Source organism: Mesocricetus auratus, unplaced genomic scaffold (genome assembly GCF_017639785.1).
Source record: "Mesocricetus auratus isolate SY011 unplaced genomic scaffold, BCM_Maur_2.0 Super-Scaffold_4256, whole genome shotgun sequence".
Lineage (NCBI taxonomy): Eukaryota > Metazoa > Chordata > Mammalia > Rodentia > Cricetidae > Mesocricetus > Mesocricetus auratus.
In genome coordinates this window covers 78,307,352-78,331,312 of record NW_024429182.1, presented here as the reverse complement: position 1 = coordinate 78,331,312, position 23,961 = coordinate 78,307,352, and the positions used below count along the sequence as shown (strand labels likewise).

At 49.7% G+C, this 23,961-nt stretch overlaps 1 protein-coding gene across 1 annotated transcript; it reads left to right on the top strand.

The window, feature by feature from the left end:
• Positions 1 to 1,339: 1,339 nt before the first annotated feature.
• Positions 1,340 to 22,633, top strand: Sdr42e2 (short chain dehydrogenase/reductase family 42E, member 2). The gene is given in 12 exon segments (XM_040755320.1): positions 1,340 to 2,452; positions 3,965 to 4,060; positions 5,866 to 5,923; positions 6,508 to 6,626; positions 7,163 to 7,238; positions 10,078 to 10,109; positions 10,111 to 10,161; positions 11,722 to 11,859; positions 13,017 to 13,082; positions 15,982 to 16,045; positions 18,191 to 18,264; positions 21,316 to 22,633. Coding segments are annotated over 12 exon segments (1,707 nt in total). The 5' UTR covers positions 1,340 to 1,774; the 3' UTR covers positions 21,571 to 22,633.
• Positions 22,634 to 23,961: the final 1,328 nt, after the last annotated feature.

Here is a 23,961-nt window from a genome sequence, read left to right as displayed (position 1 = left end):
CTCAAACTCACGGCAATTCTGCTGCGTAGGTCTTTGAAGCCCTGATATTACATGTGTGCATCATCACCACAGCCAACTTTTTGTTGTAACGCTTTCACAATCCTCTGATGTTTTCTGGGCCTCAGTTTCCATTTCTGAGTAATAGGAACAGTAGTTTATACTTCCTGAGATTGCCAGGAGAATTTAGCCCTGCCATAACCAGGTTCACTCCCAGCTTAGCTATAATGCTCCCCTGAGGAACAAGCCCCTGTTTATTCTTCTAACAGTTAGTCAGGCACTGTTCCAGGCACGGGAGATGCCAGTCAGCAAACCCTTCACGCAGCCTGTATTGATTTGCAATGACTTTGGTATCTGCTCTCTTGGAACCACTGTAAGGAATTTGGAGCAGTCAGTAATTTGGGCCCATTTCATAGCTGTGCATACTGAGGCACAGTGAAGTTCTAAGCATTTTGCCCAAGCGCACACTCAGCCTTTGCCACCATAACCCATATACCCTTCCCGAGAAGAGTCATTTGGGCCTTGGCGAGGTGTCTTCCCTCTGAAGCTATATCCTGTCTCCTGGTTGAAGGGCAGTGTGGGAGATTAGAGATCGTCTGTAACAACTCTAGCTTGGGATGCCCCTCCCCAACACTTATGTGGGACATGGCTGCATTCCTGTCCCAAGACAAACAGGATAATGATGGAGGAGACACAGGCATAGTTCTTATAACCATCAGGGTCCCTGTCCTGTGACCACCACAAGCCGCAGCTCATTGAACAGTCAGTCAACAAACATCTGCTCTTTTGTGAAGCCATTATGCGCCACGCAGGCCGTAGCCTGGTTCACAGAAGGCCTGCAGTGCAGTGGCTGCTTCTGTAGTGTTAATGACCCGGCCCGTGGTCTAGCCTGAGGCTCAGGTAGATCAGAGTAGGAAAGACCATGGCAGTTGACTGAGCCCGGGTTAGCCACAGGTCTAGAATAAGGAGGACAGGATTCTCAGTGCTGGTCCCTGGGGCCCACCCACCTGACCTGGAAGGCTGCAGGGGCTTGGACAGACAGTGTGGTGTCCGCCAGTGGCTCCTGGGGCAATTGTATCAGGAGTAGCTGCAGACTTGGGGATCACAGACAAGTTTCCAGGTACGGAAGCCCCTTAAGTCCCACGTGGTTCCTCCTCTCTCCTCTTCCTCTTCACCCTTTTGTCCTCTCCTTCCTCATCCTCCTGCTCCTCCTCTTCTCCCTTCTCCTCATCCTCTTCCTCTCCTTCCTCTCCCTCTCCTCCTCTCCCTTCTCTCGCTGTCCCTCCTTTCCTTCATTTTCCTCCTCCTCTCCCTCCTCCCTCTCATCCTCTTCTTCCTCTTTCTCTTCTCTCCTTCTGTTCCTTTCCCCTCCTCTGCCTCCCTCTCCTCTTCTTGCCCCCGATTCCTAGTCAGATAACACCACACCCAGAATGTGAGGCCCCCTAGGCATGACTGATGCTGCCTTCCTCTGGTGCTACACGGGGCCTGTGGGGAAATCAGGGGTGCTTAGTGTATACAACATGATTCTGAGCCTCAGTCTCCCCAGCTGTGAAGTCAAAGACAGGCTGCCTTCTCTGACTCCCTAAGGAGCGAGTAGCCACATGAAGATTCTTAGAGCTCAGGAAGTCTGGAGCCCTGAAAGATCTATGAGGCTCAAGCTTTCCTAAAGTTCCCCCTTAGTCCTAAGGACCTGCTAAGGTGTGCCTTGGGGTGGCCCTAGAATATTCCTGTTTTCCTCCACAGGTGACAGCCTCTAGGCTGCATGGCTGCATAGAGGATGAAGACCAACCCTGCGGGCTCCTCACTAGAAACCTGTCAAGCTGCAAGCCAGGTGGAGAAGGGCTGCACTGTCTGCCAGGCCTGTGGAGGGATCGCAGGCCTGGGGTCTGCTTCAGGGTTGGGATCAGGTCTTGGGCCAGGGCCTGGGACTGTCCCAGGGTCTGTGCCAGGACCTAGCACTACCTCTGTGACTAGCCTAGTACCTGGTGCTACTTCAGGGCCTGCTGCTGCTCTGGGGCCTGCTTTAGGAGCGGGACCTTTACCTGGACCAGGAGCTAGGTCTGGACCCGGGCCCGGAGCTGAGTCAGTACCTGGGCCAGCACCTCAGCCAGGAGCTGGGACAGGAGCTAGGCCAGTACCTCAGCTAGTAAATGAGTCAGTACCTAGGCCAGGACCTACACCATTACCTGGGCTGGGGCTAGGGTCTGGGACCAGACGAGGCTCTGGGACTGGTTCTAACCCCAGTGAATCAGTGACAACCCCAGAACCAGCACAACAGCAGAAGACTCAGGCCAAACCCACACAGGCCCCCAGACAGAAGGTTCTGGTGACTGGAGGAGGAGGCTACCTAGGCTTCAGCCTGGGCTCCAGCCTGGCCAAGAGAGGCACTTCTGTCATCTTGCTTGACCTCCGCAGACCCCAGTGGCCGCTACCCACAGGAACCGAGTTTATCCAGGTACAGAGATGGGGACCGTGGAGGGGGCTGCTGCTGGAAGTGCCAGTGCCAGTGGTGGCAGAGCTCAGGTGGACAAATTCGGTGTGAACCAGCAGTGGAGTTTGAGATCTCAGGCTGTGAAGACAGATTTAGCTCCAATTCTTTATCGTTTTTTAGAAAAAAAAATTGGCTTTGTTTTTGTTTTTAGTTTTAATTTTGTTGTGACAGGGTTTCTCTGTATAGTCCTGGCTGTCCTGGAACTTACTCAAGGTTGGCCTTGAACTCAGAGATCCACCTGCCTCTGCCTCCTGAGTGCTGGGATTAGAGGCATTCACCACTCCCACATGGCTTTATTTTTAGATTTTTGTTATCACTGTGCATGAGTGTGTGTGCGCATGTGATGTGAGTGTGTGGGGATGTGTGTGATGTGTGCATATATGATTACTCGTGTGTGTGATGTATGTGTGCACATGTGATGTGAGTGTGTGGGGATGTGTGTGATGTGTGCATATATGATTACTCGTGTGTGTGATGTATGTGTGCACATGTGATGTGAGTGTGTGGGGATGTGTGTGATGTGTGCATATATGATTACTCGTGTGTGTGATGTATGTGTGTGCATGTGATGTGAGTGTGTGGGGATGTGTGTGATGTGTGCATATGTGATTACTCGTGTGTGTGTGTGTGTGTGTGTGTGTGTGTGTGTGTGTGTATGATGTATGTGTGCGCATGTGATGTGTGAGAGAGTGCAGTCGTACCTTTGCCAGAGGAACGCTTTCCAGGGTTGGTTCTCTCCCTCTCCCGTGATGAGGCTGGCCTCTTGTTTCTGCTTCTGTTCTGCGCACTCCCATCTGGCTAGCCTAAGAGCTTCCAGGCCCTTTTCTTGTCTCCACCTCCCTTCTCACCACAGGAGTGCTGGGACTGCAGATGCAAGTCACCTCGCCAGCTTCCTGTGGATTTCCAGGAGTCAAACTCTGGTCCTGCAGCCTGCGAGCAAAGTACGGTCTTAGCCGTCCGGCCACCCTCGGCTCTCTTAGCCGTCCGGCCACCCTCGGCTCTCTTAGCCGTCCGGCCACCCTCGGCTCTCTTAGCCGTCCGGCCACCCTCGGCTCTCTTAGCCGTCCGGCCACCCTCGGCTCTCTTAGCCGTCCGTCCGGCCACCCTCGGCTCTCTTAGCCGTCCGGCCACCCTCGGCTCTCTTAGCCGTCCGTCCGGCCACCCTCGGCTCTCTTAGCCGTCCGGCCACCCTCGGCTCTCTTAGCCGTCTGGCCACCCTCGGCTCCAACTCTTGCCCTTCCCAGCTTAGTCACACCTCCGTGAGCCCAAGTCTTTATCCGCAAAGAGAAACAGCAATCACATGTGTTTTACTCAAAGGGAGTCAGTAAGATTGTGCCTATGAAACGCCCTGGACCCAAGAGCAGAACGAGAAGGGGCAGCAGCTGAGATGCTCTGTGGAGTTGGTAAATCCTGGCCCGGATGCTTAGCCTGGGCTGAGTCACTGCCTTGGACGTGAACCTCTCACTCCTGTTTCAGGCTGATGTCCGAGATGAGGAAGCCCTGTACCAAGCCTTCCAGGGGGTGGACTGTGTCTTTCATGTGGCCTCCTATGGCATGTCTGGGACTGAGAAGGTGAGACTCCCACACACAGAAGGATGTCACTACTATTTATGTCACAAGCTCTTTAGGGAACACTGTAGCAGTGTCTACCAAAACATATTCCATTTGACTCAAATACTTATTTACATATTCATAGCACTGTTTTTAATAATGAAACACCAGAAATAATGCAGTGGTCCATTAGTTATCGAAGTAAGTTAGAGCAGGTGTAGCATGAAATTCTATGCAGTCATTCAAAAGAATGAGAAGACTCAAAAGTGTTGATAACCTGGCAATCTCAGAAGTTCAAAATAGTGTTTGGTATCCCCTATTTACCTTAAAGAAAAGCTAAGAGCCAGCAAGAAAAACCAACCACCTTTAATCCCAGCACTCAGGAGGCAGAGGCAAGAATGTCTCTGTGAGTTTGAGATCAGCCTGGTCTACATAGCAAGTTCTAGGACTGCCAGGGCTACATAGAGAGGCCTCCTCCCCCTCCCCGTCTCCAAAAAAAGTGCCTGCTGCCAAGCTTGATGACCTCAGTTTGATCCCTAGGCCCACGCTATGGAAGAACTGACTCCTACAAGCTATCCTCTGGCCTTCACCTGTGTTCCATGGTCCCCACACACGCATGGGCACAGGCATGCACATGCAAAACATAATAAAAATGTAAGAAATATTAGCTGGGCATTGGTGGCGCACGCCTTTAATCCCAGTACTTGGAGGCAGAGGCAGGCGGATCTCTGTGAGTTTGAGGCCAGCCTGGTCTACAGAGTGAGTTCCAGGACAGCCTCCAAAACAATACAGAGAAACCCTGTCTCGAAAAAAAAATGTAAGAAATATTTTAAAGCTAGGACAAATGTTTATATAAATGCACGTGGATACATGATGATGTTAAATATAGGTTTCCCATACAAATGTACAAAACCATTAACAGCAGTTCCCTCTGGAGAGGGCAGAGGAAGACTTGGCATCTATTGATTAGATAGCTTTTTTAAGTTTTATGTGTGTGGGTGTTTTGCCTACATGTATGTCTGCACATCACATGTGTGCCTGGTGCCTGAGGAAGTCAGCAGAGGACATCAGATCTCCTGGAACTAGATTTACAGACGGTTGTGAGCTGTCATGTGGGTGCTTGGAACAGAACCCAGGACCTGGGAGAGCAGCTAGTACTCTTGACCACTGTTTGAATTATTTTTAACCTTGTAGTTGTTTTCTCCATTAAACAAAAAGCACCACGATAAGAATATAGTTTTGGCTGGGGACGTGGCTCAGTGGGTAAAATGCTTGCTCAGCATGTACCCTGGGTTGGATCTCCAGCAACACCAATAAACCAGATACGGTGGCACATACCTGTAATCCCAGCACTTGGGAGGTGGAGGGAGGAGGATCAGAAAATTCAAGGTTATCCTTGCCTGTTAGCTTGTTTGAGGCCAGCCTAGGTGATATGAGATACACTGTCTCAAAGAAAAATAAATATAGTTTGAAAATATAGAACATCACATTTCCCAGTGGGGTCAAATGAGGTCTGGACTGGACTGTTTGCTGGGTGCCTGGCACGTCAGAACCTATCATTGCAAACCCATTCTTTGTTTACACTCCAGTGCCCTCTCTGGGGCATGGTCACATCACTACATTTGTCTCAGATAAGGGGAGACTTGGGGAGGCAGAAAACAATCCAACCTATTAGCAGTCACTTATCCAGGCAAAACTTTATGTCAGCTCCTGCTCCCTGCTCCAAGTATCCTTCAGTGAGAATCTGCTGACCCTGAACCCAGCCCACACCTCAACCACAATACTGAAGGCAGCATGTGACTTCCTGTTTCCCTCTTGCCTTTTAGCTACAGAAACAGCAGATTGAGTCTATAAATGTCGGAGGCACCAAGCTAGTGATTAATGGTAGGCCCTCAGAGTGGAGTGTGGCCTGCAGTGTGATCCCTCCTCTTCTTTCTCCTGCCACTGGCCTGGCTCCAGGGTGGGGGCTGGGAGTGAGGGCAACAGAGGCAGGACCCCCCCCTGCCCTACCTACACTGTACCAACTGAGGCCAGTGGGAGGTAGACTATCTTCCCTGTTTAGACCTGCTCAGGGCCCTGTAGGGGCATCAGCAGCCTTAGTGTGTCTAGGAGTTGAGGAGGGCACTGAGGAAGGTCACGGAAACGTCAGACGGAAGATTCCTGTTGGACCCTCTGGATGGATGTGTCCAACCTTGACCTGTGCTCTCTCCGGGTCTAGAGCATCTTTTCTATCTGTCCCACCAAGTGAGCCTTTTCTTCTGACCTGCCCAGGGGGCCAAAGGCACATCAGGAGGAGTAAGAGGCCCTGGCCTCACATCCCAAGTTGAGGTTGGAGACTTTTCCTTCCCTGGCAGGACGTTAAGGCTGAGTAGAAATGTGTGGATTTGCCCACAGAGGTATTTTCTGAGTTCCTCCTTAGCTAGCTCCTTGCTCACAATCTGGCTATGGCCCATATGTGTCTCCTGCAGTCTGTGTTCGTCGGCGTGTCCCAAGGCTTGTGTACACCAGCACAGTCAACGTGACATTCGGTGGGAAGCCCATAGAGCAGGGCGATGAGGACTCTGTCCCATACTTCCCCCTGGACAAGGTACCAACTTCTGGGAGATGGGGCAGGGTGGTAGGCTTGGAAATGACTGCCCAAGCACAGGTATGGATGGAGCCAGGTCCGTCTCACAACTCAGGGTGCATCCCAGCAGAATGGACTCCCAAGCTGAGTGGTACAAACTGCCTCCTATTCAGTCTGTCTTGCCTGGGGAGGCTTCAAAATCAAATAGACCTGGCATTGGGCCCACCCAGCCTGGCACCTTTCACTTCTGGGACAGTTCAAGTTATCATGCACTCTGTTTCTTCACCTAAGCCTGATAACACCATGGAGGGGATTTGTAGAGAGCAGGAAATGAGATTATGTGTGAAGATATCACAAGAGTACTAAAGGATGATATATCACCAGATCATCCAACCTGTATCTGACATCAGTGTCACAGGGCAGATGTTGCAGACTGGCAGGCGCTTCCCTGAGTCAAGACTATGCAGCCATAGGGTAGACCAAGCCTAGATGGGCCAGCATTGCCATCAACATAATTGAGCTCGTCTAGTGACTGTGTTCTTCTTGTCCCCTGGCAGCACATGGACCACTACTCTAGAACCAAAGCCATCGCTGACCAGTTGACTCTCATGGCCAATGGGACACCCCTCCTAGGTGAGTACCATGAGGCCTGCTTGTAACAAGCATGCCTGCCTACCGCTGCCTCTCTGAATTGTGTGTCTGAGACACTATATCCTTCCAAGTGACATCTCCACATGGTGTGGGCCTTTGTCCTTCAGTGTGTTCTGAGCACCTGCATGTTCCTCCCCAATCAGGACACAGCCCAGACAGTCAGAGCCTCTGCTTGCAGCCTGGTGAGGATAAGACTTGGATAGCCTAACACTTGCTCTCCTTGCTGTCTTATGGGCATGGATTTAGTTTTGACAGCTTCCTTAGCATTATGAATGTGCGAAGGAGCTATATAGCTCTTTGGAAGGGAAGTGAGAGGATTCTGCACTTAATCTTCAGTAACTTCTCAGAAAAACCTACCTCAGCTGTCTCCCCGCATCCTCTCCTCTGGCTTACAGAGCAGCGACAATAAAATAGGAACTGTCCACACTTATGTGCATTCTTCATGTCAGGCCCTAGTTTTGCATGCTAATTTCATATGCGAAGGTTCATTCACTTTGTATTATTCCTAAGTGGGGGATGGCATTTAGACATCCCTGTCTTCCACACAGGAGCTAAACCCATTCAGACAGTTTGCTCGCCAGAAATCATTGTTACTGTTTTTCTAAAAATTAGAAGCTAAAAGAAAACAGCCAACAGAGTTTCTCTTTATTGTCGAAAGTATCTGTCCAGGTCAGGTGTGGTGGCATATGCCTTTAGTTCTAGCAATGGGGAGGCAGAGGCATTCAGATCTTGAGTACAAGGCCAGCTTGGTCTACATAGTAAGTTCCAGGCCAGCCAGAACTACGTAGATAGACCCTGTCTCACAAAAGAAAGAAAGGGGGAGAGAGAGAGAGAGAGAGAGAGAGAGAGAGAGAGAGAGAGAGAGAGAGAGAGAGAGAGAGAGAGAGAGACCTGTCTCAAAGAAAGAAAGGAAAGAAGGAAGGAAGAAAAAAAGAAAGAGAGAGAGAGAGAAAGGGAGAGAGGGAGAAGTTTATCTGTTGCCTGGTCTGGTAGCAAAGTCCTTACATACTAACTACTCAGGAGATTGAGGCAAGAAAATCACAAGTTCAAGGCTTGCCTGGGCTACAGAGTGAGTTCAAGGCCAGCCTAGGCTATGTAACAAGATCCTACCTCAAGAAAACAAAAAGTTAAAAAAAAAAAAAGGCCAGGATATAGCTCAGAGGTAGAGAGCTTGCTTAGCATGAAGCCTGTGTCCCACCTCTCTAGTAGCATTGAAAAAGACAAACAAACGTGAGAACCAATCAGATTTGGAAAACAAGAGAGGCTTGAAAGTATAGCCTCCAGCTTACAAGTAAGGAAACAGAGGCCAGTTAGCTGGCTTTGCTCAAAGTCACACAGCATTGAGCAGCAGAGTCATACTTTGAAGCCCAGGGGAGTCTTAGGGCCGGAATCCAGGTCCTACCCACTGTGCTACTTTAGAGGCAGAGAACAAGGTCCCTGCCTGCGTGTGGGCTCTTTTCCCTCCAATATTCCTGCTTTCCTTACTTAGTCTGTGAGTCCTTGACCCCTGATCCTAGTGTGTACATCCTCCGTGTTCCCCAGGATTTGATCTGGTGCAGGTGAATTCCCTTCTCTGCCAGGGCACAGCCTCCTTCACCTACTGCCAGGCCAGGCACCTAATCCCGTGGTTGGGAATTATTTATATGCACATCCCCAGCTTTCAACGCTCCAAAGAGTCATGGATACCCTAGGCCTGCCCCTCTCTGACGTGGCTACCCAATGTCCCACTGGCCACCATTGACTATAACCTGTCCTCCCTCCACCATGCCCCCAGGGACCCAGAGTTTAAACTTAGCAGTAGGTCACAGAAAAGCTCAGCTGACACCTGCCTTCCAGGAGGCTGTCCACGGTCACCAGGGGTGATTACAGCGACCTGAGATCCAGGCTAGTCCTGAGATGGCCCTCACTTGAGCTGGGTGCCAGAGTCCTAATAAGTAGGTCACAATGCCTTGTCAGGTGCCGTATCCTCTTGCGCCTGCTTGTGTGAGTGTCCTGTGACTCCCATAGTGGCTTAGAGCATCTTGCCGTCTAAAAGCTAGAGCCTGGAATCCTGGCGTTATCTGGTGTCAGCAGGTAGAACTATGTCTGAAGGTTCTGGAGAAGGGGCCCTCTGTCTCCTCCAGCTTCAGGTGGTCCCGGGTGACCCTTGGCCTATGACTACAAAACTCCAGTCCTTGCTTTACCTTCATGTGGCCTCTTTATCCTCTGTTGGTCTCTCTACGACACTTGTAATTGGATTAGACCCAGCTAAAAATCTATGATGATCTCAACTCACCTATATCCTTAATTACAAGCTTGAAGCCCTTTTCCAAAGTCACATTGGCAGGTTCTAGCATGTAGGCATATCTTTCAGGGACTACTCTATCATCCATGATGCTGGGCTTCATTGTAAAGGGAGGGGTGTTTGGTGAAGATGGAAGCCACTGGCCCTGGCTTGTTCATGGGGAAAGGAAACACACGATGGAAGTGCCTGGAAACAAGATGTGAAGAAAAAAACAGCCACCTGGTTGAGAAAGCACAGGTCATGGATAGATAGCTCAAGGGCCCTGGCTAGCAGAGTTTACAGCCAGTGACCTCAGGGTTTGTGGTCCTAATTCTGATGATGCTGAGAGTCACTTCCAGGTGAGAACATCTAAGAACACCACCTTTAAGGACCTCTGTAGGGGGCGGGGTCCCCAAAGAAATTGGGCTGCTGGAGACACTATCTACACTGGGCCTTCCGTGCTGAATAAGGAGCAGGAGGTATAGACGGCTTTGGGCTCCCCATCCTCATGTGCTGTGGGCTCCTCAGCTCCATGTGCCACTCTTTCTTGTGTCCTAGGAGGAGGCACCCTCCGCACCTGTGTGCTCCGCCCCCCCAGGGATCTATGGCCCTGAAGAACAAAGACACCTGCCCCGGGTGGCGGTATGTCTTCCCGGCTTTCCTAGCTCCAGAGGCAGAAGGAGTCAGGTTGATGTGGTGTGCGTGTTGGTTGGACCTTCTCAGCTTTACATCATTGCATCTGTCTAGGGCAATGTCCCCACCAGAGACGCCCTGTGCTGGGAGCTTATGCCTGCCAGCTCACAGTCCCTCAGACTTAGCAAGGTCAAAGCTCTCAGTGTGCCAGCCAGGCCTCTGTTCAGAGACTTTCATGTGGCTGCCCCAAGGGCTGAACAGTTTATCTCAGGCTGCCAGTGTTCTTCGTGCCAGAAAACTAAAAAAAATCCAGGCACTGAGACTACAGCCACAGGGGGCTCTAGGCCCCAATCTCCTCACAGCCTGGACAGGAAGACAGATCACACAGCTGTAACTTCAGCATAGTGAAGGCTGGGTAGAGAGATGCAAGAGAAAATGGGCCTGGCAGGGGAGACCCAGGAGGACTTCCTGGAAGAAGGGATGCCTGTGGTGTTTGGAAGGAAGAAAGAGGATTTTCTGATGAGCTGTGGTGATTAGACAAATGAGTAAGGAGCTTGGAGGAAGGACATGGTGAATGTAGTGTCAGTGAGAGGTCCCCACGGCTGGAGCTAATGGAGAACACAAGGCCGGCCATGGGGAGTCACTGAAGGTCATCTGGGGAGTGCGGTCTGGCCTACTGCTTCCAGTATTCCTTCGTTGAGTCCTTAAATGATGCCCTGTCACCTACAGTGACCTTTCCCCATTTAAATACTTAATCGAACCACTACTGTGTGCTCAGTACTGTTCAGACCAGCAAACAAAGCAGACAGTCCCTGCCCTTGTATGGCCTCTGTTCTCTCACCAGGAAATAGATTAAAATAGATCCACATGTTGAATTATAAAGAGTGATGGAAGGTGCCAGGCACAAAGGGAAAAAAGGAAAGATGGGTGGGTGGGGTGAGGGAATTGGGCTCCTGGGGAAGCTGGGAAAGTGCCTTGGAGAAAGCCGGGGTTTAGCCTCCAAGGGAGGAAGAAGCCAAGTGTGTCAAGCAGGCTTTTGCGGAAGAGCCTCCAGACAGGGGGCAGCTCTCCTAAGATTGTCCAGGGATACGCAGACAGCCTGGGGTCACAGCCACACAAGCGGGGGGAGGGGGTGCATGTCAGTAGCACGGGAAGCTGGAGAGTAGCTGGGATGGGTCTAGAAGGGACATTGTCAGCATTTCTGTGTTCATCATCACAGCCCATGTGCCTCTATAGTCTCCAGAATAGGGCCAGATACAGCTGTGCAGGGTAGATGGACGGTCAAGAAGCCGTTGTGGTTCCCAAGGCAAGCGAGGGGGGTGGCGGTAGGGGAGAATAGTGGTTGAATTCTGAACAGATGTAAGAGTTGGGGCAGCTGAGTTTACAAGTGTTTTGAGTGTGAGGCATGAGAGAAGTTAGGACTTCTGTGAGACAAGCAAGCAGAGATGTCCAGAGGACCTGGGGCATGGGAGTTGGAGTCTAGCCTGTTGCTGGCCCCTCGGAAGCCGTGAGCATGTAGATAGAGGGTAAACCACCCAGCTGAGACTGTGTTGCCCTCTCTCACACCAGAGCCACATCAAGAAGAGACTGTTCATGTTCCGGTTTGGGGATCGCAGGACGCGCATGAACTGGGTCCATGTGCAGAATCTGGTGCAGGCGCACATGCTGGCTGCTGAGGCCCTCACCATGGCTAAGGGCTATGTGGCTGTAAGTGTCCTGAGACGTCCCTGCCCCACCCATGCAGTCATGCCTCAGGAGTCCCAGGGACACTGGGTTGTGTAGAAGCTTCAGAGAGCAGAATTAGCTCTTCTCAGTGACCCTGTGACACCACAGCTTCAGACTGAAGTGTGTCACAGTTAGTTTCCACATCTTGCTGAAGAAAACCGAAGTACAATGAGGTTGAGTGAGTCCATCAGAGTCACACAGCTAGTCAGTGTGGTTTCCCTGTTATCAAACTTGGGGACATAATCTGAAGAAGCCAAGTTCAATCACTCCTTTAGAAGCCAATTAAAGGAGTCAAATTAGGTCAAGAGCTGGTGGCACATGCCTTTAACCCCAGAGGCAGGTGGATCTCTGTGAGTTTGAAGCTAGAGTGGACTACAGAGTGAGTTCCAGGAGCAGACCACGTAGAGAAACCCTGTCTCAAAAAACAAAAACAAAAAAACCCCCAAAAGTCAAATTAGTCAAATTATTAATAAAAAGTAAAAGAGGGACAAAAGGACCCAGTCTGCTTTGGAATCCTAAAGTGATGTTAAAGTTTAACAGAGTCCCAGAAATATGCACTTCTTGGCAGTCCTGGACAAGATATAGGCTGTCCACCATTGATTCACCACTAAGTGGACTTGGCTCTCATCTGGTAAGCTGTTGCAATGGAATGAAAGGGATATAAGCTCCCCTCTGGCTGTTTTTCCAGCATGAAATTCCTGAAGAAATCCCCATTTCTTTGGGGACCCATTGTTTCAATAATCAGATGGTCAGGGTCGGGCGGTGGTGGCTCACGCCTTTAATCCCAGCACTTGGGAGGCAGAGGCAGGCGGATCTCTGTGAGTTCGAGGCCAGGCTGGACCGACAGCCTCCAAAACAATACAGAGAAACCCTGTCTCGTAAAAACCAAAAAAAAAAAAAAAAAAAAAAGTCAGATGGTCAGATTGGCAAACACCTGGCCCACGGTGTCAGCATCTCTCTAGAATATCATCATTTCCACCAAGCCAGTTACATCCCCTACTAAGGTGTTGCCCAGGTCTGTCCCCAGAACTGCTCACGAGGACAACTGGGCCACAGCAGCAGCTGGGAGCCGTGAGAAAGTGTAGAATCAGGCTGTGGGCAGACATCTGACTGCGTCCGGTCTCTCCTGTCACCCTCAGAGTGGGCAGGCGTACTACATCAACGATGGGGAGAGCGTCAACCTCTTTGAGTGGATGGCCCCACTGGTAGGTATTCTGGTCCCCTAACCCAGAGGGAGACTGTAAAATCCCATCCTCCGCCCTTACATCCTTTCCTACCACCAAACCCCAAGAATTTACATTAGGAAGCCCTGGCAGTGGCATGCCTGAGCGGCACTGGGTATAGCTGGAACTGGACCGTGGCTGCCCCTTTAGGATACCATGTGCTCCCTGATTTTGTCACAGACCTCTTCCAATTTGCTTCCTGATTTACATTGATTCTGGCCATGTGGGTCTTCTGTTGTTTCTGGTTTTGATGAATCCCAGGGCCCATGCTAAAGCAAGTGGCCTTCCATTGAAAGGCCGGGTTTGGTTGCAAGCCCTAGGCTGGTATGTAGAAGGTCACTAGAGCCCAGAGGGAAGAGCTCGGTCTCTGAGAACCCAGTCCTCTCTCAGCAGCCCATAGTCTCCTTAGGACCAGGCCTGTGTGGAAAGTGAACACAGAACCTGGGCTAAAGTGCCAATGTTCCATTTGAAGAGCAGGGGCTATGAACACTGGCTGCTCTTCCAGAAGACCTGGGTTTAAGTCCTAGCACCCACATGGCAGTTCACAACTCTCTGTAACACCACTTCCAGAGGACCTGATGCGTTCTTCTGGTCTCCACGAGTAATAGTCATACATACCAACAAAACACCCATGCATGTGAAGGGTTTTTTTGTTTTGTTTTAATTAAAGAACATCTTTTTGGGCTGGAGAGATGGCTCAGAGGTTAAGAGCACTGCCTACTCTTCCAGAGGTCCTGAGTTCAATGTCCAGCAACCACATGGTGACTCACAAACATCTGTAATGAGATCTGGTGCCCTTTTCTGACCTGCAGGCATAAGTGCAGGCAGAACACTGCAAATAAATAAATCTTCTTTTGGGAGAGGGGTTTCGAGACTGGGTTTCTCTGTGGCTTTGGAGGCTGTCCTAGAACTAGTTCTTGTAGACCAGGCTGGTCTCTAACTCACAGAGATCTGCCTGCCTCTGCCTCCTGAGTGCTGGGATTAAAGGTGTGTGCCACCAACACCCGGCTAAATGAATCTTTAAAAAAGAAAGAACTTTTATTGAGATGTAGCTTATAAGCTATGCAGTTCACCTAAGGAAAGGATACTATTCAATATGGTTTTCCTTTTTAAATTATATTCAGAGTTATACAATCATCATCACAATTAACTTTAAAGCGGGTCTTCATCTTCAGATAAGCAAAACAAGCCTGTACCTGTTAGCAACACTGCCCCCTGTGTATCCCTACCCCACCTCTACCCTCAGCCCACCCCACCCCAGGCAACTATGGGTCTGCTTCTCTTGCCTCTCTTGACTTTTTTACATGGATGGACTCATTGGTTAAGTGACCTTCTGTATCTGCCTTCCTCTCCTTAAGTTTTCAAGTTTGATCTGTGTTGTGACATAGATTGAAACTTCATGCCTTTTTTTTTTCTTTAATGTATTGATGGAGATGTCCTTCTGTATATATGTTTCTCTTATTGGTTGATGAATAAAACACTGTTTGGTCAATAGAGGCAGGAAGATAGGCGGGAGATGAAGAGAATTCTGGGAAAGGTAGACAGATAGAGACATCGTGTAGCAGACTAGGAATTACAGGTCCGGACCCTTCTCCAGTAAGATAAGACTATGTAGAAATACTTAGATTAATAGAAATGGGTTAGTAATTAAGACAGAGCTAGCCAATAAGAAGCCCTAGATATCGACCAACAGTTTTATAATTCATATAGCGTCTGCGTGCTAATTTGAGGCTGAGAAGGGTGTTGGGACCTGGCTGGAAAGAGAAACTCCAGCAACAAAGTATGTGTGTATGAGCACAGCTGTATATACAAGCGCACATGTATGTGAATACACCTTTGTCGAGGTCAGAGGACAACTGTGGGTGCTGTTCCTCAGGCACTATTGTCTCTCACTAGCTAGGCTGGCCAGTGACCCTGCACTGGCCCTCCCAACCCCGGCCTGAGATTATGTTACTGTGTGTTTGCTTGGAGTTTCTGGGCTAAGCGGTTACTCCAGCTTTAACTTTTCATTGACGAACTGCCAGACTGCTTCCCAGAGACTGCAGGATTCCTGTTTCCCCAGCAGGAGGGGGCGGGGGCATGTCCCATTCTCTCCAGCCTGCCAGCCTTTGTTGGTTTGGCTTTGACCAGAAGAGGTTTCCTGCAGGTGGACAGCTCCATTCATCCCCGGCCAGCCTGTTACTTGTGAATCTCCCTCGGCCTTCCACCCACTTGCTGGGTCTATTCTATTTCAATTCTGGAAGGAGGAAAAAAATAAACGGATTCTACTTAAGGGCCTGGGAAAATGTTCAGGTGTGGGTGGATATAGTAAATGATGTGAAAGATTCTAAGTTTAAAAAAACCTGCCCTAGAGGCTGGCAAGAGATGGCTTAGCAGGTAGAGTCCCATTGCGAAGCCTGACAACCTGAGTTCAATCCCCAGGACCCACATAATGGAAGAAGAGAACTGATTGAAGCAAGTTGTCCTCTGACCTCCATATGGCATCAATGCATGTGCATCCTGAACACACACACACACACACACACACACACACACACACACACACACACACATTATCCTATGTTTTCAACTACTTGAGTTATCCCAGTAAAGGAGTGGATCTCATTTCAAGACTGGTGCACAAAATCATCATCATGCCGGGCAGAGTGTGAACACCTTTAATCCCAACACCCAGGAGGTAGAGGCAGGCAACTCTCTGTGATTTGAGGCCATCCTGGTCTATAGAGAGAGACCCTGTCTCAAAAAAAAAATTAGCGCGGGCTTGGAGGGCTCTCTGGGCTGGTGGGGTCCTCTGCCAGCCAGGATATGGGAATTAGGTGATTTTCCTCATCAACCAGTCCCTAAACAACCTGTTCTCATGTCAGACCATGTTCCCTTGCAGTTTGAGAAGCTGGGGTACAGTCAGCCCTGGATCTGGATACCAACTTCCTGTGTTTATCTGTCAGGTAAGGAACAACATGGGTACTAAAGCCCCTGTATTCCAGGTACACACACAACATTCGTGCTTTACATTATTGGAAACCCGGGGCCTGGATTATGGTGAGGCCAAGGAGGCACACAGGGGATGAGGGTAACGGAATTAAATAGGTTGTCCAGGTACATGCAGCCTGACCCTGCACTCAGAAGAGCAAGTCTCTATATTGCCACAGCTGCCCCCATCGACTCATCACAGCCCAGCCCTACTTAAACTTAGCCTCTTGCAAGGCTGGGATGACTGTAATAGAAGAGGCTGGAGCTCTGAAATCTGCCTGAAGTGGTGGTGGGGATTCAGCTTTGACACCTAGACCTATGCTAGAAGGCATGGTGCCTGGTGGGACAGAGGGTGCCCTGAGGCTCCCCCTCTTCCAAGTTCACCCTGATGCCAGGGCTTCTTTGGGATGTGTAGAGATTTGGACCTTGGATTCTCCCCCTGTCCCTGCTCCCACTCCCAGGTCCTACCAGCAGACAATGTGTCCTACTGCTGCCCTCTGCTGGCTTCCTTCCAGTCAGAATACAAGTAGGCATCAGGCTTGGGGTGAGGTGTCCAAGGGAACAAGTGACCCTCAAGTCACAAAGGGCTGTGTTCCTGCCATATCAGAGGCTGGGCCTGCTGTTTTAAATGCACTGGGGATGTTTGTTACTGAAATCATAGACTTGCAAACTCATTACCCTGGTGAGTAACGTCTGCACAACACTATCATGATTACATGCCTCATCTGTAGCCCAGGTGATGGCAATTTGGGAGGATTGTATACACATATGCAGCTCTCTGTAGACTGGCTGCAGCCTGGGGCATCTTCACAATGGCTGTAGGTTAGAAACCCATGGACATTTGAAACAAGCCAAGTCTCAGCCACACCTCAAAGAAATGATGTCAGGATAGGAGTGGCAGGGAAGTAGCAGTGTTTCTTAGGATGAGAAGCAATTCCAACTCCTCCCTCTCCTACCCAAGTCAGTATATCAAAATAGGAGAGAGATGCCAGGTTGCAGAACATCGAGACTACAAAGAAGAAACCCTGAAAAACAACAGGAGAGAGAGCCAGGTGTGGTGGCACATCTGTGACTCCAGCACTTGGCAGGCTGAGACAGAAGGATCATGAGTTCAAGGTCAGCTTGGTTACAAAGAGAGTTCTAAGCTAATCTGGTCTACATAGTAAGATCCTACCTCAAAAGTGGAAGCTTGAGGGGGCTGGAGAGATGGCTCAGAGGTTAAGAGCACTGACTGCTCTTCCAGAGGTCCTGAGTTCAATTCCCAGCAACCACATGGTGGCTCACAACCATCTACAATTCAATCTGGTATATATGTAATAAAAGTGGAAGCTTGAAGACCAGCAAGATGGTTCAGTGGGTAAAGGTGCTCCCCCCCAACCCCAGGTTAATCCTTGAGCCCCACATGGTAGAAGGGAAGAATAAACTCCCCCAAGTTGTCCTGCAACTTCCACACATGCACCATGGCATACGTGCACATACACACATCAACACATACACAAGTTGCCGGGCAGGCATTGGTGGCCCACACTTTTAATCCCAGCACTCGGGAGGCAGAGGCAGGAGGGATCTCTGTGAGTTCAAGACCAGCCTGGTCTGCAAGAGCTAGTTCCAGGACAGCCTCCAAAGCTACAGAGAAACCCTGTCTCAAAAAACAAAACAAAACAAAAAACACATACACAAAATAAGTAAATGAAACATAATTTGAGAGTAGTTGAGAATAGAAACACCAAGTCTTCTCAGATTCATTTTCACTCTTCAATCCTTCAATATCACTCAGTGCTAACTTATTCTGACCTAAAGAAATCCAGTGACTTTTTTTTAAAAATAATTTATTTATTGTGTATACAGTATTTTGTTTGCATGTATGCCTGCAGGCCAGCAGAGGGCACCAGGTCTCATTACAGATGGTTGAGAGCCACCATGTGATTACTGGGAATTGAACTCAAGATCTCTGGAAGAGCAGCCAGTGCTCTTAACCTCTGAACCATCTCTCCAGCCCTTCAGTGACCTTTGCAAAGGGACCCTGTAGCTGACCTTTGTAAAGGGACTCCCTAGCCAAGCAAACACACACCCCCAATGGATTTGTCCTGAGGGTCCCTCTCACCCGCCCTCTCCCACAGCTGCTGTGATGGAGTACCTGCACCTGGCATTGAGGCCCATCTGCACCATCCCCCCACTACTCACCCGCAGTGAGGTAAGTGTGCTGTATGGGGTCAGAGAGCCCCCGCCCTGAGCCTTCCCCTCCCTTCCACATCTCCACTGCTGCTGGACACCTCTGGCACAAATACCTCTCTCAGGTCTCAGAATCTTCCATGTAGGCCCAAAGCTACAGTCTGTCCCTTTACAATGCTCCCTAATGACTAAGGTTTTGCTCAGACTGTTGTAGACTGAAAATTGAATCACTCCAAGCAAACTCCATAGCTGTTTGTCTAGCCATGAGTGGCTTATTTTCTAGCCAGATCTGGGGCTCCCAAAGGCAGGCTCCATAGCAAGCACTATGAACCCCAACTCTGAATATACACATGTGCACACTCACACAAATATACACGTGTGCACACTCACACAAATCCCCAGTGGCTCTAGGCTCATCATTCATACTTAACACTAAGTGTATATTAACCGTCTTCTATGCACAGAGCATCAACACCATTCTCAAAGTTATGATGCACAACTGATTGGGGGGTTGTTTCTTTGAAACAGGGTCTCACTATGTAGCTCTGGATATCCTGGAACTCACTGTGTAGAGCAGGCTGGCCTCAAACTTGCAGAGACCACCTGCCTCTGCCTCCTGAGTGCTGGGATGAAATACACACACCATCAGACCCAGCTGATGTGTAGTTTTATATTTGCTTAGCATGTACTGTTCAAAAAGAGGACATCTTGGGCCTGTAGAGACGGCTCATCAGTTTAGAGCACTTACTGCTCTTCAGAGGTCCCAAGTTTGATTCCCAGCACCCACATGCTGGCTCACAGGCACCCATAGCTCCAACCCAAGGAATCTGACACCCTCTTCTGGCATGTGCGTGGTGCATGTACATGCATGTAAGCAAGGTATCAGCACATATAAAATATAAAAGCTTTTTCAAAAAGGCTGTCTTAGGTAGACTGTAAACAGTTAGGCAACAGGTGGTATTTAGGGTCTCTCTCATTTGATTCCTTCCTCCTAGTGCTAAATTAGGAAGGGCAAAAAGATGATGTTCTCTACTGTATGATAAAGAACTGGGCACTAGAGAAATCAGTGGCTTATCCAAGATCACACCACATTGGAATTGGCTTCAGGATGCCAAGTTCAGCACTCCTTAAGCTAGAAGGAAACGGGAGGGTGGAGAATGTTTCAAAGAAGCCACTGCCTATCATTGTTCCTTTGAGCATCCAGACTGATGGAGGGTAATGACAGTCCTTTAGTTTCATTTGATATTTCCTGCTGAAACTATTTCCCTGCCTGAAAACAGAGGAGGAAGTTAGTCAAGGTACTGATGGAGTTTGAACTCAGACCTAAAGCTCCATCACCAACTTGGAAAACACATTGGGAACAGGGATGCTGCAGAGCTGTCTGTGGCCAGGCTGGAACTTGGCCATCCTTCCTTTTGTCTAAAGTGTGGGTTAACTGGCAGGCTCCAAGGCATAGGCTCTGAGGTAGCTTGGGGCTATGGGTCAGTCGCCCTCTGCTGGTCAGTCTGTGAGACAGCAATTAGCTCTATTGCTTTGAAGACCTTTCTCTCCTTGAGCACCTGCTATGTGCCAGGCCCTGTACTGAGCACTGGAGGTAAGAAGACTTGGTCCTTACCCCAGGAAGCTCACAGTCTAAAGAGGAAGATGTTCCAGAAACCAGACAATTTCAGCTACCCTGAGATGAGGAATTTCCCAGCATGCAAGAGGCACCTTTCCCCTGAGGTCACTGGTAAGCCTGACCTCTAAGAACAGTGCCAGGACCTGCTTGTGTAGTTCACAGCTTCATCTCCACACAAGCGGTGCTTGTTTGGTTTTAGGACATTTGTTAACCTGCATTCCCCCAAGCCCTGTATGTTCTATCTGGGGCAAGAAGGACAAGAACTGGTCTCTCTGCTTCCCTCATTGGGGTCCCTGGATCAGTGATTGACCCCATGGGCTTGTCTGTGCCATGGGAGAAGCACGTGGCCAGTGTCCAGCTAGAGAAGAATAAAAGGCCAGGTGGGAGGGCATCTCCAGGCCCCAGAATGAGAAAGAAGACGGTCTGGGAAGTGGCTCTTCTGTGTGACCCAGGCAAGTCACTTAACCTCAGGTCTGCAGTTTCCAAGCATGCAAAGAGGAAACAGTGTCATCTCAGAGGATGAGTGTATATAAAGGCCACACCAAGCACAGTGGGAATTCTACAATCGATAGCGTCATTTATTACCCTGGAAGCAGGTGGCCCCAGGCCAACTGGAAGCAGGGCAAATGCTGCTCCGACTTAGACAGGAATCACTGTGCGTAACTGAATTCCTCTCTTGGGGACACTTAGTTAAGCAGCTGGGAGGGCTGGAAGGCTGCTCTGGAGGCCCTGCCGGCTGCAGTTGGTACTGGGCTGGCAACAGGAAGTCAACATCCTTCCTTGGAGATGTTTTTCTGGAGAGCTGCTCCCCACTACAGGCAGGAGGCCTTCGGCCTCTCTTGGTGTTCAAGAATGCATCTAGCCGGGTGGTGGCGCTCGCCTATAATCCCGGCACTCAGGAGGCAGAGGCAAGCGGCTCTCTGTGAGTTCAAGGCCAGCCTGGTCTACAGAACGAGTTCCAGGACAACCTCCAAAGCAATACAGAGAAACCCTGTCTCGTAAAACCAAAAAAAAAAAAAAAAAAAAAAAAAAAGAGTATGCGTTTAAGGCCTCCAGAGGTCCAGAACGGCGCTAGGCTGGGAAGAGAAGCAGAGACAAGTATTAAACAAGATGAGAATTTAGCCGGGCTGGAGGATGAGATGCAGAAAGGGCATCCAGGAGGCGGCGCCCTTCTGGAAAAAGATCTTAGAAAGGACGGTCCTCCCCACCCCCACCCCACCCTGCCTCAGAAAGGTATGGCAGGATGCAGCGGCCAGTCTTTGTTTGTTTGTTTTGTTTTTTCGAGACAGGGTTTCTCTGTATTGTTTTGGAGCCTGTCCTGGAAACGGCCAGTCTTTTTAAATGCCAGTGTGACGGAGAAACAGGCTGCTCTCCCCTTATCCTCTTGGTCGACCAGATAGAGCATGCTCAGCCCTCCCACTAGCCCTGCCCTCCGCGGCTCTGCCTCTCCCACAGGTGCTCAGCGTGGCTGTGACCCACACCTTCCAGATTGCCAAGGCCCGCGCTCAGCTTGGCTACACGCCGGACAAGTTCAGCTTCGCCGATGCAGTGGAGCGTTATGTGCAAGCCACGACCCCGCAGCCCCGCGTCTTCACCACGCTGACGCTCCCGCGGCTGCTGCTCCTGCTGCTGCTCCTGCTCGGCCTGCTGGGCCTGACCCTGCACTTCCTAGGGCTGCAGTCTTTGCAGGCGGCAGTGCAACGCCTCTGATCCCGCCCCCGATCACCAGTCACCTAGGGCTCTCAGAGCTTGTACCTGATTTAGGCACACCCCTGGATCATGACCCCGCCCCGATTCCTGGCCACGCCCCTGCTTCACCCTCTAGGCTTGTGGTATTCGTCCTCGTGTTTGGGCTCAGTTTCTCTGCTTTGGTCCATGAGTCTCAACCGCATTTCCCCCGCCCTCGGCTTCCTGATCCAGCGTCACACTTTTTTCCCAGGCTGGGCGAGGCGGTTGATGAGGTCGGAGCCGCCCAGCCTGCTGCTGCTGCTTCCCAGCCATTTCCAGGTTCCTACCCAGTCCAGCCCTCTCCTCCCTATTCCTCCCGATTCTTCCTGCTCTGGTTTTGCCCTTTCGGCCGCCACCCTTATGCTGAAGCCCCAACAATGTGGTTGCTTCTTTAGGGACAGGCCTAACTCATCTCTCTTGCTCGGTCCCCTTCCAGCCCTGCCTTTGGGGGTTTGTCTAAGTGTGTGAGTTCTGGTTGATGGAGTCTGTGGAATCGGACCTGTCTTCTGCTGCTTCTGGGGACAGTGGGGCCTCCTCCCTGCCATGGCTTTCCTTTGAGTTTATCCTGATCTTGACACAGATCTGTGTGTTGATTAGCTGGGGAGGGATGCCCAGCCCAGCTTGATATCTTTGTATCCTCAGTTAATGAGTGAAGATGACCCGACCCAGTACAGTAAAAGGTTTCAGTATCAGCAAAGGCAAGAAAGAAAAGAAAAGAAAGAAAAAAAAAACCTTAACAAAAGGAAATTGAATGTCTCATAAAAAAGTACCAGTATAATAGACAAAATAAGAGTCTGATCATATTTTATGGTTTAATTTGTGTGTACTTATGTGTGGAATCAGTTTGTGGTTTTTGCAGACAGCATCTCTCTCACTGGTTTGGAGTGTGGAGTGGTGATGCTGGCCAGGAAAGCCTAAGGATCCTCCCTGTCTCTTGCTTCCCAGCCCTGGGTTTGCAGGCCTATGCCACCACACACAGCATTTTGTTGAGTTCAGGTTCCCATCCTTGTGTGGCAAGCACTTTACCGACTGAGCCATCTCCCCAGCCTCCATATTTTATGATTTAGTATCATTTGTAGTTTTTCTTTTTTTAATTAATTAATTAATTTTTTTTTCGGTTTTTCGAGGCAGGGTTTCTCTGTATTGTTTTGGAGGCTTTCCTGGAACTCGCTTTGTAGACCAGGATGGCCTCGAACTCACAGAGATCAGCCTGCCTCTGCCTCCCGAGTGCTGGGATTAAAGGTGTGCACCACCAACGCCCGGCAATTTATTAATTAAAATTTTCATTTATTTCATATCCCAACCCAAGTTTTCCCTCCCTCCTCTCTTCCTGTTCCCTCCCCCTGGCCTCTCCTCTGCCCCTTCCCCCACCCTCTCTTCCTCTGTCTCTATTCAGAAAGGGGCAGGCCTCCCAAGGCACCAACAAAGCTTGGCACATCAAGTTGAGACAGGACCAAGCTCCTCCCCCTGCATCAAGGCTGGGCCAGGCAACCCAGCATGGCGATTAGGTTCCCAATCATTTGTATTTCTTGATGGGTAGTGGTGCTCACTATCACCTTTAAGAGTTTAAAGAGTTTAAGGCCCTAGCAGACAGCAAAGTAACTGCTGGCCTGTAGTGGATGGAAGAGAAGGTACTAGTCAACCTTCATAGGTTGTGCCTTTCACAGCATGTCCCTGTCTGGTAAATACAGAAGACTGTATAAGAGTTTTAAAATACACTAGGCAGGATTTTATGTGTGTATATACATTTTTTAATAAAGCCAATAGTGGGGCTGGAGACATGGCTCAGTAGTTAAGAGAACTGACTGTTCTTCCACAGGACCCAGGACAGGGGTTCAATTCCCAGCACCCACATGGCAGCTCACAACTGTCTGTAACTCCAAGATCTGACACCCTCACACAAGCATACATGCAGGCAAAATACCAATGCACATAAAATAAAAATAAATTGTAAAAAAGTATTAAAACTAAAAAAATCAATAGTAATCATTTCTGTTTAGTGACCATGCAGGAACCTGCATTTGTATGGCCTTGTTTCAGATTTGGGTTGAACTCTGGGGTCTACCTTCCTACAAATGGGTGACCTTCATACTTGCTCTTCCTGTTGCTATGGTGCAACACAACAACTTAAGGAAGGATTTATTTGACTCACAGTTGGAGGGTTGGGAAACTCAGTGTCAGGAACTTGAAGCAGCTGGCCATACTGTGTCTGCAGCGAGGAACAAGAGAGATGATGATTGTGCCTCCCCAAGCCCAGGGGTGGTGTTGCGCACTGTTGGAGTGGGTCTTTCCACCTCAACCCAATTGAGAGACTCTATCACATAATCCATCTTGGCATGCCTAGAGGCTAACCTAACCTAATCTAATCCCGAC